The sequence below is a fragment of the Diadema antillarum genome, unplaced genomic scaffold (genome assembly GCF_040938485.1).
Source record: "Diadema antillarum isolate AM-2024a unplaced genomic scaffold, OU_Dant_1.0 seq00000226_RagTag, whole genome shotgun sequence".
In the NCBI taxonomy this organism is placed as follows: domain Eukaryota; kingdom Metazoa; phylum Echinodermata; class Echinoidea; order Diadematoida; family Diadematidae; genus Diadema; species Diadema antillarum.
In genome coordinates this window covers 815,787-834,415 of record NW_027271278.1, presented here as the reverse complement: position 1 = coordinate 834,415, position 18,629 = coordinate 815,787, and the positions used below count along the sequence as shown (strand labels likewise).

General features: G+C 37.8%; 1 protein-coding gene across 1 annotated transcript; it reads right to left on the bottom strand.

The window, feature by feature from the left end:
* Positions 1-1,772: 1,772 nt before the first annotated feature.
* Positions 1,773-16,022, bottom strand: LOC139729223 (murinoglobulin-2-like; the record flags this gene model as incomplete). Its single annotated transcript, XM_071640153.1, has 3 exons — positions 15,703-16,022; positions 2,445-2,634; positions 1,773-1,947 (listed from the first exon to the last, which is right to left on the bottom strand). Coding segments are annotated over exons 1-3 (493 nt in total), but the record flags the coding sequence as incomplete, so codon positions are not given.
* Positions 16,023-18,629: the final 2,607 nt, after the last annotated feature.

The window sequence follows — 18,629 nt, the reverse complement described above, 5'->3', positions numbered from 1 at the left end:
TCTAATTGAACAGTGATGATATGGTTACTGGCAGACATCACAGGATGTGCTGTAGGCAGCTCTTCACACAACAGTGGTACATCATCACTCCAGTACAAACAAATACCTGTCTAGTAAAGTTCTAACCACTAATGCAATTTACAGGAAATTGATTATTTTCTCAATCAAATGAGGCACAAGAGCTGGGCTACTGGTTATCTTTTTACCTTCCCTGCTGATATATTAGATAAATTAATCATTTATTTGATTTCCACTGTGTGCAATGGAATTGCCATCTGGGTATTTGTCTGCCATTTTTGTGAACTTTGAAATATGAGCCTGCTTAACAGGTTATTACAAACCAAGTGATCTTGCCTTACACTAGAGGTTATTCACCAGACCACAGCTGACAGATTAGCTAAAATCTCAGCTACATGTCATATTGTGCAAATGATTTCATGACATTTAACTACATAACAGGTATTTATATATTCATGTTAGGCAGGGGGAAAAAAAAAGATACTCTGTTTAATCTACCCTTTCAATATAAAATGACTGTCAAATACAAGTTCCGTGTCAGCTTAATTCCAAGTTTATGGAGCTGCAAAAGGGATTACCTCAACAAGAACCAAGCCAGACCTTAGGACAAAGACAGCTTTGTTTGCTTTACTGTGAGTCTGTTAACTCCACCAAGGAAGGAGGATGAGTTTTCACTGGCATTGGTTGGTTGATTTGTTTGTTTGTTTGTCTGTTCACAAAGTTGTAAATGGATTTGAATGGAACTTGCAGGAAAAGTTGATTATATCACAAGGAACAGATAGTTCAACTCTGGTAGTGATCTAAGAATTGTATGAATTTCTGAAGGATTTTTTAATCTTTTGGCAGATAGGGTCAATGAACTTGGGAGTTCAAGATGAACCAATTTTAGGTGGATTAACATATGCACTCTATTAAGTGCATGCTCTGCTCAGTAAGAGGTGTCATGTAGCTGGAAGCTGATGACGTAAACATTAGGCTTCTATATTGGGAAATTGGGCAATTTTCAGCATGCGTGTATTGGTGGAAATTAGCTGCTTGTTGTTATATTTGGGGCTGTAAGAATGAATACAAAAGAAATGTTGAACTTGAGGACCAATAGGGCCACTTCATTAGAAGAGATTTTTGTGTGTGTGTGTGCAATAAAGTTCTTTTAACTGCATTTCCCAACCTCAATTACTACACCTTAATCAACCTGAAAGTATTTAATCCACTATGTAACAGCAAGCACATACCACACTGACCTTTCACACATTTTGCCCAACACAAAATCAGTCAATTTCCTTCTGACAGGAATTCAACACACTGAATTTTGGCCTTAGACCTTCACTGGTTTCTCATGTTTGATACACTTGGCTTTGCACATGACTTGACCTTTTGTCCCTTACTGTCATATTTGGAAACAATTCACATGAAAACATGTGTTGTGATACAACAAACAGATATAAGTGTGTATCAAACACATCTTGCATTCATGCATTAAAACAGCAAAATTCTAGAGCATCACCATAAACTTTGACATGAACAAGATTTTGCCCTATTTCAATTAGTAAATTGCTTGGCACTCTATCAAAAAAATAAATAAATAAATAAATAAAAATAACATCAAACATTACCTGAGCTTTGATGAAAACAAGAAAGTTAAAGATGCCCTGGTCTGGACCCAGCATTTTTCTTTCCTAAATCTAATTGATGAATTGCTCTTTTGGACGAATTGTTCTTTTATCCCATTCCTTTAATCAAATGACTGCTCTCACCTGTTTGGCCAGGCTTGTAGACAGGTTTGTCCGTTTCAATGAACATCTCGGTATTCACACCACTTATGGTGACCAATCTCTTCTCGACTACCTCAAACCCTTCCTGGGTCACCAGTGTCCTCCGCATCTTGATGACCAAGGTGGCCTCCATGCTCTCCTCTTCAATGGCTGGCACCTGCATTTTGGTGACAATTAGCACATCACTTCTCACTTCATGACATATCTCAGCTAAAGAAAAATGTTGGTAAATTTTGTCATTCATGTCTTAATCTGACCCTCCAAAAACTCTCTATATATAAAATAACCCATTTATTTATTCATATTTTCATTTTTATCTCTTTAAAATTTACTTAATACTTTCTTTCTCTTTTAACTCTCCATCTTGTATGCAGATTCCATAATAAATAATCTCCTTCCAGGTACTCTGCTGATCCCAAGTGAGTGCATAAATTCAGCTCCATGCAGTTACAATTTGTATAATGATCTACCAAACATTAACCTGATAAACCAATGACATTTTCTGGATTTCTTATACCGTATTTTACGCCCTTTCTTGACTTTGTATACAGTTCTTCACCATTAGAAATGTGTTGTCTTCTTGTAACTGTAACAAAAGGCCATTCTCTCTATCTGAAGTGGACAGGAAGAGAGAAGCAATGACAGTCTTCATACCTGCATTTCGTAGCAGGCCATGCGGAACTCCATGAACTGGAGGGGCACCTTGGACAGGACAGTGGTATTGTCCATCAGTCGAATGGCCACCTCCAGGGGACCGGTCATGTTCTGCAGGGTGATGCATATCGTCTCTGTCGTCTCTGCCACAAACACCTTCGGCACAATGACCAGGTATCCGGTGTCAAAGCTGAAATCAGTAAGGAAACCACAACCCAGTGTCAAAAGATTGTATTCTCTCAAAATTTGTTCAAGAGTTGGGTAGTCAAGTACTAACTCTACTTTTCAGCTCAAAATGACCATACTTTCATTTGCTTCTAAAGTATGAGTAGTTAAACTTTATTACTCTCGACTATACCAATCATCACTGACAGTATGGCTATAATAAGATTAACTAAATTATTATAATATATGCTCTATATCCCTTATCAAGGTAGGAGAAGGGCACAGAAACTCTGTTTTCTAAATCTAGTCACAAGATGGGACAGAAAACAGGTTCATAGTAGTACGATTGCCATCCATCTGTAGTTGCTAATGGGATGAGCAGCTCTTAAAATCAATCAACTCAGCTTTCCATCAAGTTGAGACTGCTACGTGTATGATCACCAACTTCACTTCTAATGGACCCATTTACTAACATATTCAAATCTTATGCATGACTTTCTGACAATGGTTTTTCTTGACAACCTGAAAGCTTGCCAGAGGTTTGCCCAATGTAGCTATGACTTATGCATGCAAATTGGATTACAAGTACTGAACAGTGTATTTGAGGTACAGGTTTAATAAAATAGCTTGTTACTACTTCAGGAAGGAAGAAATATCTATGAATTTGAATATGTTTGTAAATCATTCTATTGAGCAATTTTTCAGCTCTCCATGATTAAGCTGACTTGAATACAAAATAAAAATTGAACAAATGCAACTACTGAAATTTACCATCTCAAGTATGGATGAAAGTTGTTGAATCTAAAGTGTTACATGTTTAAAGAAGCAATACTGTTGCATGCACCCAAAAACAAAAAAAAACAAAAAACACACACACATGAAAGTTACATAAAAGGTCACATTATTGTGATCACTTCCCTACTGTGTTGTTCACTGAAAAATTCCAGAATAATGAAATCTTGGGTGGAAGAATGGACAATATCAAATGTTGTGATATTTAGTTTAACTAGGAGTATTAAGGTAAACTGTTTTGTTGTTGTTCTTGTTGTTGTTGTTCTAGTCCACCACACCCCCTTGATGTTTTGTAGGAGAGGGGAAATACCACCAGTACAATGCTATTTTTGTTCAACCGCAACTGGAGTGGAACAGTGGAGACTGTTCTCTCTGTTGAGGTTTCCCCAAGCTCCTTTGTGATTGGTCCCAAGGTAGAACAAATTCATGAGCAGTGAGTCATCGTTTGTTTCGCTCTTAAAATTCCCCAAAGAAAGCTATGGTGCACTGACAGACAGCAGGATCTATTACAACTTTCAGAGGTTTCAGGGTCAATCAAAATCCCAAGCAAAGTATATCCCTACAAATCCCATCTTCCTGTGCTGAGATGTAAAGTCAGTGTGACAAAAGGCAACACACTGAAGTCAATCTGCAGGTTCAGTGCATTTAGTGGAACGCTAATAAAGAGACAATTTATTTAAGAAATGACGAAAAGCACAAAATGCTGTGTTAGCGGTCCTAGTTTGGACAAGTCCCAATGTCCGAACAACGTTTGGAAAACAAAAACAGGGTAACATTCCTTTCCTTGGGAAATGAAATCACAGGAGGGAGTAAGAGGTAGGCCTACAACCTTAGCAAAAACACACTGAAAAACCTTTCTGTTTAGGTTTTCATTGCAACATACCCATTCACATGCGATCTAACCCAAGCAGAGGAAACTTCATTGAAGAATTCTACAGTCTAGCTCTGTTATTTTTTGGCAAAGTTGTGTTGCCTCAGATCTGAACACAGTTATACCAAACACACTACTGAATAACCCAGTGCATTAAACCTGGATTTGCCGTGGATGACTTTACCTACCATGTTAAGATAGAATTTAGAATTTAGAATACGGTAAAAGTGGATATTTTCGCGCGACTAATTTTTTGCGCTCGGCGGGGTAAGAAGAGTTTTGCGTGTTTTTAATTCCGCGGAATCAAGACATCCACTACTGGAACATATGGTAATCAAAAATATTTGTGTGCTATTATTTTCGCGATAGTTTCAGGTTGCGCGAAAATTTCCACTTTTACAGTAGGTGCCTATAGAATTTGCAGTTGACAAACAGAATGATAGGTCTCCCATTTCATATCAATCAAACACAGAGTCCCCATGTGCATAAGAAAACATTTCTAGACCCCAAGAATATGCGTATCAACTCACCAACACAACTTGTATTTTAAGGAAAGAGATTTATTTTTCATCACAAAAAAAGTATTGACTATATTCAAATTTCATGTGCTACAAAATTCAAAATTGCCCTTAAACATTAATATCGCATGTGAACATTCAAGCAAGCAGCAATGTTTGTAAACAGAGTGTCATCGTGCCTTGACTATTGTGCAGAAGAACCTTAAATCGATAAGAGTTTCAATAGTAAGGGTTGTCTGGACATTGTCAAGGCAATGCAATGCTTATTACACTGGGTGGCTTTGGATAGAATTCGGCAAAAATTACTGTGCCATCTGTTCAACATTCAGTATGCAGCATCGTTAAGAGACAGGGTAAAAAAAACCCAACAACAACAAACAACAGAACATATCTTCTTAATTTGTCTGAATGCTGTGCGGTAATTCTGGTCAGAAAAGTCCTTAGGAGGGGGGTATCAGTGACTGCAGGAAAAATGCTGTGAGAACCTGGATAGAACCCGTAGAAAAGTACTCACACTAAACAACAAAATAACCCCAATATAATGTACACCAGATAGGAACCTACAGACTGAAGGACAAACTGTGGCCATCCAAGAAACAGGTAGGCCTACATTGTACACCCTGTACATGCAGAGATCCCCTCTTCCCTGTCTTTCAATCATACTTCCTAACCATGATCTAATTTTATCACTACCCGGTAGGGATATAGGCAGTCTACAAAAAGGTAACCTTTAACCACTTCCCAAAATTCAGACAGAACTCTGCGACAATTCCATCACGTGCACATTGTTTTGACTGAAAAACTGAATGAAGCCCCAAAGGAGATAGCCCAGGGAGGGTTGGGAGAAATTTCAAATGGATCTACAATCTCTAAACCAATACCTATCAATTTTCATTTATTTTCATTTTTTTCATTTGAAGAAAAAAATAATACCCTTTATGAATAAGGTTGAATATAAATACAACAGCTACAATGTAGATGCATTTTTGAAAAGTTTTTAAACAGCAACACTAATTTCCCTTTTCTACCATCATTATCAGGCCTTTTTGACCATTTACTGGATAACAAATTGGCACTGATCTGTAAAAGCCATGCTGTTCATTGTACAACATACAAAATGTATGAAACATACAATTATCAGATTCCATATGAACAAGAAGGCCCCAATCTGTTTCTAGCCTTTTTTTCTTTTTTCTTTTTTTTTTTTGGGGGGGGGGGGGGGGGGATGGCAAGTCATTTGTCACTTGCCAAAGTTAATGTTGTGCATGATAAGTGTGTGTACATGGTCAATAAGATGTCAAAAAGGGGTCAGTTACAGGACATATAGAGGTCGGCAGACAAAAACATTCTTATACAGGAAGTGGTACATTATGTCATTCACTGCAAGTGCAACCTGTCATTCCTACTGGTGATAAGTCTAGACTAAAATGGCAACTCTTGACAATGCACAAAGTACAAACAAGGAGAGGCATTTGCAAATATGCTTACTTGCAAAAGTGGTGACCATATACCCAACAAGTAGCTCCATGATATACCTAAGAATACCCTTTCTTTCGTGCATCATAAAAGCAGCAATGTTTGTGGTTTGTTTGTTATTTTTTTTCTCTCTCCACGAGAAACAGAATAAGGGGTGAGAGAATCAGAGGAGTGTGTGATGCTGCTAACATGATGGCATTGACAGGTTTCGCAGGATTACTGTGGAACAGCTTGAGCTGGGGGAAGAAATAGTATGTGTCACCATACTCAAAGCAGATCATAGACTTTGTCATGCACCAAAGGGCAATGACCTCTTCCAGGGTACTTTTCTTTGAACAAGCGTCAGCCAGGAGTGGTTTGTAAAAACACTTGAAAGGATGGGGGAAAGCGGCTTGCTGGAGTTGGGTTCAGCTGTCTCAAAAACATCAGAGTCTCATCATTTTGACAGTTGCGGGATTTAAGTACAAATCCACTTCTACAAAGGTTGATTTTCTACGGACGTACATGTGTATCCACGAACAGCTCTTCTCAACTAGCATGATGACTCACTTAATTTGCACTCTATATAAAAGTTCAACTCTTCACAAAACAAAAATTACAAATGTACCATACAATTATGAAACAATACCAGTTCTTCTCTTGATCTCTACTTTCATATCTATCTCCAGGGAGAGCTTGTCCCTTAAAGAAAATAAAGGGAGAAGTGACTATTGGACTTATCTAAACAGACAATAACATTGAGATTTGCAGATTCTGTATCACAAAAATGTCATCTGGAAATACATAAATTATAAAACGATTTCTTCCACAATATTTGTGGTAAATTACACTGAGATACAACTGTACCACGAAAATGTTTGCTTTAAATAACAACTGCTGAGGAAGGTGGCTACAGCATACAGGCACATTTCAATAGGGGGGTTGGGCTGCAGCCCACTCATTTTTTTTTTTTTTTGCTCTTCAGAAAAAGAAACAAAAACTCTGCAAAAAAATTCAAAACAAACTCAAGCCCCCAAACCCAATTGGCCCTAAGCCCCCTAAATTTAACAGATTTGGGCAAGTCCAAGATATCGCGCACCTTACGTATGGGACATTCAGAGATTTCAAACCTCTGAAAAGTAATGAAGGAGCACTTGGATTTTATTGTTTATCATCAGGAGGACTGGTGTCCCTGAGAAGAATATTGTGTTTAAGTTTGATGTCATTTGACCTTGGGTTAATGGTTTTATTAAGAAAAATATGCCAACTTACGTATGGGACCAGAGAAAAACTGGATTTTTCAAAATAAAGTTTGAACTGAAAATTCTCTGAAAGTACCTTACTGATCAAGTTCTGTTTGGAAGTGAAGAAAGGTACAATACTGAAGTATCTTTCAGCAAAGTTTCACTGCAAAAGAATAAAGCATATTTTGATGAAGTTGGTTTAATTAACGAAAGTACACCTTACGTATGGGACATGGCTTAACTTACGTATGGGACATTTGTCTTTAGTGCACAAATGCATTCATGGGAATGACTTTAAATTTCCCCATAGTGTCATATTCAGTTCCACAAATCATGCTACAACATGTAACAAATGAAATAGACTTCTAACAATGTCTAAGTGGGTACTTTCCCGGTTCAGGTACCTAGCAAAAGCTAAAATAAAACAAATAAAAGTAATTACCAATTTACAATTAAATGTCTTAGTTTGGATTCTGTCATGCATTAACACTGTCCTCATGATGTCTACACATACAGATAAGTATACTGACACTCTATTTCTAGCCCATTTGTAATTACTCTAGTCAATATTTTTTCATCAAATGAAAAAAAAAAATGAGCGAATTCTAGCTTGTGACCTTGATATAGCATACATGTACATTATGTACAATAACTAATTTGTAGTCTTGATAATTTCAACTTTAGAATCAAATGTCATGTACAATGTAATTTGCAAATACAGTTTGAAGTGGGTACTTTCAGTAGCTCTAGGCTTACAATATTGTACCTTGCAAGTTGTCTAAGTTTTTATAAAGCTTTATAATTGTTTGAAATGCAGCACAAAACACAACAACAACAAGAGTAATTCATTTTGCTCTGTAATCATCATGTTTTGCCATGTGAATTTTAGCTGAACTGCAAAATCAATCAAATTTTAATGAAAATTTCAGATTTTAAGGAGATAGAAGAATGTACATTTGTATGTACCAATGCTGGCTTTTTTTTTTTCAAATTGCTTGGCTTCATGTCTATGAAACCAAAGACGACAAAATTTGTGTTACTTTGTACATACATACATGCTTGTGTAGTGATACAGGAAAGATTATCATTTGCACATTCAAATCTAGATTTGAAACACTTAACTTACTCACTGATCTGCAAATTACAATTTTGAATAAATTCTAATAACCTCATTTGATCATACACTACCAGATTGCAATGTATGTTGATAATTGTGTAGATGTGCTGTACAAAGTAAGTATGAGTTGATGAAGGTGTCTCAGAGCACATCTGTCTCTTCAAATACAAAATAGAAAAGAATATTGAATTCCCTATTTGTAGTGTAATTTGTGTTTTTAGCACTCCAGCCACAGAACCAGTATTGATATTGTGGTTTAGGGCAAATGTAAACTATAGTCTTCATTTTACAGGATTTTCAGAAATCATGTTCATGACCTTGATAAGTCATGACATATTCTGAGGGTGAGCAGTTGAAATATTAAAAATCATATCAAAATAAAAAGTATTCTCATAGGGTTTTTCCTTTGCTATCAACTCTAGTAATGACAAAGTTACCTGCTGTCACCTTAAGTGATTTTTCTTTTCAGTAAGACCTATTGTCATTGATGAGCGCCATACGCACAATTGTTTTGATTTCCCTTTTTGAGGCTGTACAACTGTACTTACATGCTGAACAGTGTACTGCACCTAAAATGACACTCAGAGAATCCCATTTTTGGACAAAGTCATTTTGTAGAGGTAAAGTTGAAAATGATAACTGAATTAAGAAAATGTCCACTATCAAAATGTTAACGGGGAATGTTAATTTAAGACCAGCTGCACAGCCTGTAATGAAAATAAGAAAATACAAGTATAAATGAATATTCTTTATTTTCCTTTCTTAATCATAGAATGACTCAATAATGCTGTTCTTACACTCTCCCTGCGGTCAACTGAGTAGGAGAGGCAGATATATAGACATATCCTTCAGAGTAGGTGCAAAGATAACCATTAACCAAACAAATGTAAGGACATATAGCATCCATGTCAAAAGGCAGTTTTCCCATTCACTTTGCATGTAATGTCCCATACGTAAGGCATTTGTCCCATACGTAAGCAAACTTTAATTAGTTATAAGATGAAGGACTAATTAAATTTCCTCATTTAGTTTTGCTAATCTGGAGTTGAAATGAATAAATTAGAACTTCCTAAAGTATGATTGGTCAATGTTACAAATCTTCAGAAAAAACTTAAAAAAACATACTCAAATCCTTACGTATGGGACACTATGTTCTGGGAAAGTGCATAATTTGCATAATTAATGTGCTGACCTTGTCTTACCAATTGCAGATTATACTAACTCATACAGGGGTCATGTCCATAAAGGAACTAGGTCAAGGACAAATTCAACTGATTTTAGATGAATATTTATAATTTGTCCCATACGTAAGGTTTGTTTTTGATTTATGCAAATCAAGGCCATATTTCTTGCATAAATTTTCATAATTCAATATTTTCTTTTCTGGAAATATATGATTTAACTCTTTGGCTACAACATGATATCAATAACTTTTTGATAAAATCAAGATGAATTTTGAGCATCTGAGGGGACATTATCTTGGACTTGCCCATTTAATAGGAAACATTCTATGGCCCCTTGGTTGGTGATTTGTTTCCTTCAAACTGTTGCCAGCCCCTTCTCAGCCATACAACAGTCTCTCCACCCAGGGAGGCACCTACCTGCTCCATCATAGCATGGAGCTGTTTAGAAGAAGAATTGAGCCCAATAACATGGGTCCAGGATCCCAAATCTATTGTGACACAGGTGGAAAAAAAAGGGTGGGCTGTATTCGTATTACAGCAAAGAGCATGAAGGTCAAGGTGGGCAACTCTCCTCTTGCTATGACATTAGAGATAGATTCTCACCCCGTGTTCACATTGGTCCCCGCGACGCGGGGAAAGTCCCGAGCTGTGGGACTTTCTCCTCCAAAACCATAATGTGAACGCTCGCTGGGACTTGTCCCCTCGTCCCCGCGAAGCAAGTCGGGTACGGGGACAAGATTTGGAGGGGAGAGTGACCTTGGGGCGCAATTGATAGCGTCCAGCTGTGGTCATCAAATGTGCGCATGCGCTATGCCTGGATTCAAGTGGCAGAGCTCGCTCCAAGCCCCAAAATGCCCCCACAGCTCGGGGACAGATGAGATACCAATGTGAACGGTCAGTCGTAAAAAAGATAAGATCTCTTGTGGCTGTCCCCGCGTCGCGGGGACCAATGTGAACGCGGGGTCAGAGACACAGACTCTGTTCTTTAATACCCTGAACACCTCCTTAACTGGCAGCTCAGTTCTTTTACCCCATCCCCACCCACCCACCCCCCCCCCCCAAAAAAAAAAAAGTGGTGTTGTGGCTCAAATGTAAATGCTGTGTATACATGTACACTGTGTAGGGCCTACATATGACCCAACAAAAAATTTGAATAAAATATAATAGACATTTAAGTGTCATTGGTTATGAATGCATCTGACATGTACAAATCTGTGTCAAGAATATCACACTTTTACAACTTACCAACGATCTTTCTAAAATAAGCAACATTATGTTGAGATGACTCTTGACTTAACTATATAATTATGTGACTCTGCAACAAAAAACAAAACAAAAACAGAGTCACTAGACAAGTGCTGATTTTTAGTTAAGGGCAGATTTTAAAAGAGCAGACTCTATGCTTTAAATGATGTACTTGAATAACTCCATACAAATGGACTTTCCTAACCTATCTAAATCATGGGAAGAAAATACACACTCTGGAAAAGAGTCTACTGAGAAAAGAGGCTTTGAGTTTCAGAGTCTATTCAAGTGTCTACGTGGTAATCTTACCATGGACCTACAACGAAAAGGTTCATGATCTTACCAAGCTGGGCCCTGTGCAAAGGGGTGGGGGGGGGGGGGGGGGGGGGGGGACAGGATGCGGAACACCATAGCAACCACAATGAAAGCAGCTTAAAGGTACTGTTTACCTTTGGGAGCAGTGATTTAAAAAATGTTCCAGTTATCACATATAATGCATATGTATAGGTCAGTTGTATCACAAAACATCCTGCCACACAAAAATTTTGCAATAAAGCCACAAATATTTAAGGAGGTACACTTGTATCACTATTTTCCTCATTAAAACATAACTGTAGACGGTTTAGTCTTGAAACAATTTTATCAAAAATGTTGTTTACATTCTAATACTTAATATTGATGATCGAAATTTTTACACTGGTTGTTTCTATTCTTAACTCACATTTTAGAACTATGTTGAAACACTAAAGCTGGGTTTTTGTGTCATCTGCAAATAGTACATTGTAAATACTGTATACGCTATAATTTTCGCGTACATAAATTTTCGCGAATTGCCGATGTCACACATTTTCGCGAGTGGTTAAATTCGCGATTGGGGGACCAGAGAAAATGTGAAGTGGCAAAGAAAGTGTGAATTTTCAACTTACTAGCATATAAGAATGATACTAGTTATACACTGCATGAAAAAGACTTGCCAAACTCTGCGAACTAGTAAGTTAGAATTCAACATTTTTGAAGTGGTTATTAAGTCCATCGTGCTAGATTTCTGACGAGTGGTCCCCTTGCGATAATGGATTGCTCTCTACAGTATTCGTAAGTAGACGTGGACGTGCGTAAACAAGCTTAGCCAGTATGGTCTGTTCGGTAAGCCGTGACATGGTATTCTAGTACTGAAATGTTCGTATCATCAAGGCAAGGGATTCATTTTGGAAGGTAATATTTTCGCGTGTTGTTAATTTCGCGAATAGCTCCCGACTCGCGAAATTCGCGAAAATTAAACCCCCGCGAAATATATAGCGTATACAGTAATGCCTTTAGACTAAAATTCTGCACTCTATACTTGGCACATTCTATTCATGACTAACTAACTTTCAAAGCAGTAGCATTATCTTTGTACAAGTGTTTAGAGTTGAGAGAAGAGTGTGTAAAGGTTTTAATGAAATGATAAGGGCCTTTAAAATGTTTTTAATCACACTATTCTACTGAAGTGTGTTCTAGAAAACAGCAAAAACAAACAAAACAAAACCCAATTCCCTATTTCTTCAATGATATCTCACTTTAGAGATCTATGTAGAAGAATTACTCTTTCAGAAACTATAAGAACATGAATACTAACTAGATTAACCCATTTCATGTACAATAGTACAAATGTATTTTGAGTCCTTACGTAAACTCCGGGCTTGCAACTTTTTGGGGGTTTTGTGATTAACATACATTACATAAAGGTCCTGGGTAAATTGTCATCGCTCAAATTCTAAACTTGAGCTAATTCAATCCTAGAAGAAAAAAAAAAGGTTTAATGGCAAAACAATGAAAGAATTTAAGATTTTCAGCTGATTTAAAGTTAACAGTAACAAAGGATTGTCAGTAAAAGTCTACTTTCAAGCTATTAGCAGAATATTTGCAATTATTACAACAGGGCAATTTACTCAAATAGCAGCATACAAGGGAATACTTGTCAATTTCAATTTCTTTCTCACAATTTTCAGAATTTATCACAAGCACTGATTTTCACTGTCTAGATTTCATTTCTTCAAGTTGTTTTTTTTTATTAATGTTAAACAGGGCATGATACATGAGAGATAGTCACAGTACTGCTTTGTAAAGCTCATATACCTACATATGTAGACCTACATGTATGTCTACACTAAGTGTATGATGTAAATAACCCTGATATCTTGAATATGACATGTCGTATTAAGGTGCACATCAACTACGAAGTTTTCCTTCCATCAGCTGAGATGAAGTTCTGGAAGGCATGATTTGAAAAACAGATGTCCTCTGGCATGTGGCCTCATGGTCTGTTTAGACCTACTTCTACTCCTCTCTTTTCCTTGTCCTCCCACCACATGCTCATCTCTTTTACCTTCCAAAGATTTCTCATAGCTTCATTGATTGCATTCACAGCGAAGTCTTGCAAGTCCCCCCAAAACTAGTGCTCAGACTTGTGGGCAACAATGGAGTTTGTGTACCCTTGACCAAGCACTGATCTTTCAATGAGATCGGAAACCACTGCTTCTCCAATGACGGCTCTCTGCATCTGTCACAACACTGGAAAGGGCTGCACCATCATGAAAGCTAATGGCTGTCAGAAAATTTGATTATGGTGCATCTAGACAGTCTTGAAGAGTAGGGTCAGAGGGTTAAGTTCTATGACATGATAAGTACAGCAGCACAGCATGAAGCAGAACAGAGAGCATGGGACAGCCCGGCACAAGTCATGTTTTCCCAACTTCACAAAACTTTCATTTCTGGCTTGTTACTTGCTCCCATGAAGGATTTCCATTTAAAGAACTATCATTCAATTTTCCACTCTACTATCCTGGTAATGTCCAGCAAATTCTCAACCAAAGAGAATTTGTGCACAATGCATTTATGGTACTGTAAAAGTGGATAATTTTCATGAGACTAACTTTTCCCGCTCAGCCGGGTAAGATGAGTTTCGCATGTTTTTAATTCCACGGAATCAAGACATCAACTACTGTAACATGTGGCAAGCAAATAAATTTGCATGCTTTTATTTTTGCGCTGAACAAGAGTACTATGCTAGCACTGATTCTCATTTAGGCCTATACATCAATCAGATTTGTCTATACGCCATTTCTGCGAAATTTCTGCAAAATTCTGCATTTCGTACGTGAATGCATGATATATATCATAGCACAGCCCTACCAGCTCACAGGACACCGCAGTCTTTCATATGCTATACACATATTGATCCTTGGATCTGTGTATAGTGACGCTATCTTAATTCCTATGACAGCCTGTGCCACAGAACTCTCCATGTGGCTTTCAGATTATCACTGTCACATACTCACATTGCTAGATCTGGCATAATTTTTGAACTGAAATACAAAATGAAGGCATTAACATTGTTAGGTGAACTCTTATTTCTTGCCTCCCATTTAATCCCATATAGTTTTATCATACCACTTTACACTACCCTACGTACCCTTGCTAGCTGAATATGCACAGATGCACATACTTACAGTCAAACAAGAATTAGGCAAGGAATGGGGTACCAGTATGAGTGGAGGGACAAGAAAGTTGCCCTTTTTGAACATTCATAGTCATACAGTGTATGAACATCTAGAATTTGAATTACCAGTACCAGTAACTGCTATAATTAATTATATGGGACTGAAGATGTCAATCCACTATGACAGGGAATTGTTCATTCTACTATTAATTACCCGGTACTCTCTTTGCAGTGGCACAGGCCTTCTTGTACCATTCTACTAAATTAACAAAAAAATAAAGCGATAGATCACTCTACTAATGATCTCAAAATTGAAATGATAGATAAATAAACACTTAATAAACGCCAATAGCCTTGTTCACACACATTTGAATTATTTTGCCATTGAGAAAAGAGGTGTGAATTACGTTGTACTTCACATCCTGGTCATCACACATTCACAGTCGTTTCATGAAAAAGGTTGAACAACTAGACACCTGGTTCCAATGTTGCCATCTATTTCGTATTGATCAATGATGACTTCATTTTATCCATGATTGCTTTGCCACTGTCCAGGCATTGATACACTCTGTATGACCATAGCTGTAACATTTTTTTTTTTTTTTTTTTTTTTTTTTTTTAACACAGGTTTCAAATTCAGTGTGCCAAGTGCATGCAAATTGCAATATAGCCTAGATAGTAGATTCTATATCAGAATGGGAATCCAGTAGACGATGGGAAATACACTAAACTACAGACTACCGGGTACAGTATTAAACTCAGCTCAGCTGGGCTGTGGAAACCATGTTCAGTATCGATCTCGTAAAATACTAGTAGGGTAGTAGCTACATAATGGAGAAACTACAAATTGTAGTACAGCAGGACCAACACAACTCTGTAATACTAATAATGGTTCTAAAATTTAAACAGTTAATTTAATTTACATTGATTTTACTTAATCAAAAATAGCTTTTCGATTCAGTAATATTCTCATTTCTATTCTTAGGCCAGATATATCAAGAGACAACTGAGACATCTTGTATGGAAGGTCTAGAGTGGGATGCACCACGTTTTCCAAAACTTAAAACGTTTTCCGAAAGAAGAGAAGATCAAAACAAGTCTGAGTTTTCGACGCAAAATAACGCCTACGCAATAAAAGTTCTAAGGCCAGCGGGACCCCGGCGTACCAGAGCAGCGCGCCAGTACTTACTCAATGCCAGACGAACTTGAAGACTCAGGCGGCGGCGACTCAGTGGTGGCAATCGTGCCTGCGTCTGTTCCTCTCGACGCGAGCAAAGATGCCAGGATCACTAGAATCGGCCCGAAAATACGCGCCATGCTGACACGTTCACACGTGGAGCACCTCTGATCCTCTGCCAGTTCCTCACTTGTCAGAATTCAGTGAAAATAGCGCTACTGACAATTTTCTATACCTCAACTTTGTGGAAATGGTGGGTTTCCTGTCTTCAATGTCGTAACTGTAATCCCTAACCCTTCACTTCATCACAATTTGACAGTTTGGCCGGATGGCCAGATAACACACGCTAGCTGTACTCAGGATCTACTTAGGAAAGTTGGCGTGGAGCGGCAGCGTGCACTGATATGATGGAAACGCAACGGAGGATGTATTTCTCCTTTCCCACCGTAGGCCCGCATATCCGCATCAGCTGGCAGTCAGATTTCAATGTGTGTAATCGCGCGTGTCTTGGACCGTAGCGATGATTGGTCATTGCAGCCAGCGTGTGTCAACTGTGTGATATGATTGGTCAGTTATGAAAAGACGTAACTTGTGTCGTGAAAAGTTACAAAACTTTTATATTTCGTTCGGTCGAGTGAACACCGAGTTGTCGAGGCGAGGCGTACATCTTCTTTATTATTCCACTACTGTAGCGTCACGAATTGTTGACGCCTTCTGAACAAACGATGATGGAACATGGATTTAGCCAACATTTCACATAATTCCTAAACTTCTGAATTAAAAGCCCGATTTTCATCAAACTGTATTCTGTATTCGTCTTACTTGAATTCCAACACAAAAGGGTTCTAATTGTTGGGTGGAAATTTCCCTTTATTTGTTCAAGTTCAAGCAGTGGCGTATCGGGGGGGGGGGGGGGGGGGGGCAAATGGGGCACGTGCCCCGGGCGCCACTCCTTGGGGGCGCCAAAGACGAAGAAACGGAAGAAAAAAAAAACGAAGAAGAAGAAGAAAAAACCAAAAAACCTCGCCCGGACGGGGGGGGGGGGGGCAGAAAACCAAATCAAACAAGATAAAAACAAAACATGATGATGACGAGGACAAAATGACAATGTTTATTGTGTTCACACAAGAATTCCATGTTTTGTAAGCTGAAATACAAAAATTTTCGGCTCGCTCGCTGCGCTCACTCACCAAAGTTTATATGAAAAAAGAAGAAGATAAGAACAAAACGTGATGATGACGCGGACAAAATGACAGTGTCTATTGTGTTCACACATGTCATTTACTGTATATTTAGCAGGCAAAAAATGTCACACGGAGCAGCGGCTGCAATTTCATTCGTTCTGAAGCGATCGCCGATTGGATCAAAAGAGGGCGCCAACGGTTTCGAACATACGGGGGAGGGGGGCGCAAAAAACAACAACAAATCAAACAACATAAGAACAAAACGTAATGATGACGCGGAAATATACAAATTTCGGCTCACTCGCTCGTACTACTAGTAATTTAGAGTATTTTTTCAAGTCCTCAGTTTGTTGGTATAAATCGTTATCTATAAGGCCGTCACTATATCTTGATTAGAATTGTAAGATTAATAAGCAAAAAATGACAAGAATTCCATGTTTTGTAAGCTGAAATACAAAAATGTTCGGCTCGCTCGCTGTGCTCGCTCGCCAAAATTTATCCAAAAAAAAAAAAGAGAGATAAGAACAAAACGTGATGATGACGCGGAAATATACAAATTTCGGCTCACTCGCGCGTAATAATTTAGAGTATTTTTTCAAGTCCTCAGTTTGTTGGTATAAATCGTTATCTATAAGGCCGTCACTATATCTTGATTAGAATTGTAAGATTACTAAGCAAAAAATGACAAGAATTCCATGTTTTGCAAGCTGAAATACAAAAAATATCGGCTCGCTCGCCAAAATTTATCTAAATTTATTACATTGAAATCACTCTCAAAAGACCCCTTTTAAGTGCTTTAAAAAGCATATCATGTGGACTATTTTAAAGTCCCTACCGGGATGGGGTTGGGGTTGAACACTTTTTCAGAAATTAGGGGCGCAATTTTCGCGCTTGCCCCGGGCGCCGTTTTCCCTAGATACGCCACTGAGTTCAAGTGCAAGTTTATTTCATATTTCCACTTTCTCAGTGATGGGATTACAAAATGATTGAAAGTAAAACAAGAGTACAAAATGTATACAACCATATCTTATGTTTTTTTCGCGCTTGCCCCGGGCGCCGTTTTCCCTAGATACGCCACTGAGTTCAAGTGCAAGTTTATTTCATATTTCCACTTTCTCAGTGATGGGATTACAAAATGATTGAAAGTAAAACAAGAGTTCAAAATGTATACAACCATATCTTATGTTTGGAAAAGAAAGAAAGAAAAAAAAAACATATTAAACACAAATGTAAATGGTCATTATCATATCACAAGTCAATGTCAGAAATATAATGGGGCCTACATAAAAGCAATGATGCTTGTAAAATCTGTAGGTTCCCGAATTCATAGGCGTGAAATTATACGGAGAAAGGACATGTTTATCTTGACCAACTTAAATTGTACCAGTGCAAAATCAATATTGTCTTACCAATCCCTTGTCCTTCGTCATTTACATTTCCTCAATCAAACAATACTTTCTTTTTCTATTTCCCTCTGACTTTCTTTCCAGATTTTAGTCATTCGCCCATTTTCTTTCACATCTGTCTTTATGTCTTTATTTTTGTGTGTAGTTGTTTTATGCCTTCAAAATAAGCTTTGTTCATTTCTGTTCAGTTAAGTTCAGTTAAATTCATTTTCATACTTCCAGTCGTTTTTCCCAAAGAGACAAAATAATTCACTCACACAGACAAGAATACATAATGTATACTGCCATGTCTTTTGATTGCACCAAATAAAGAACATACTGTATAAAAAAGTTAACAGTCATATCATGG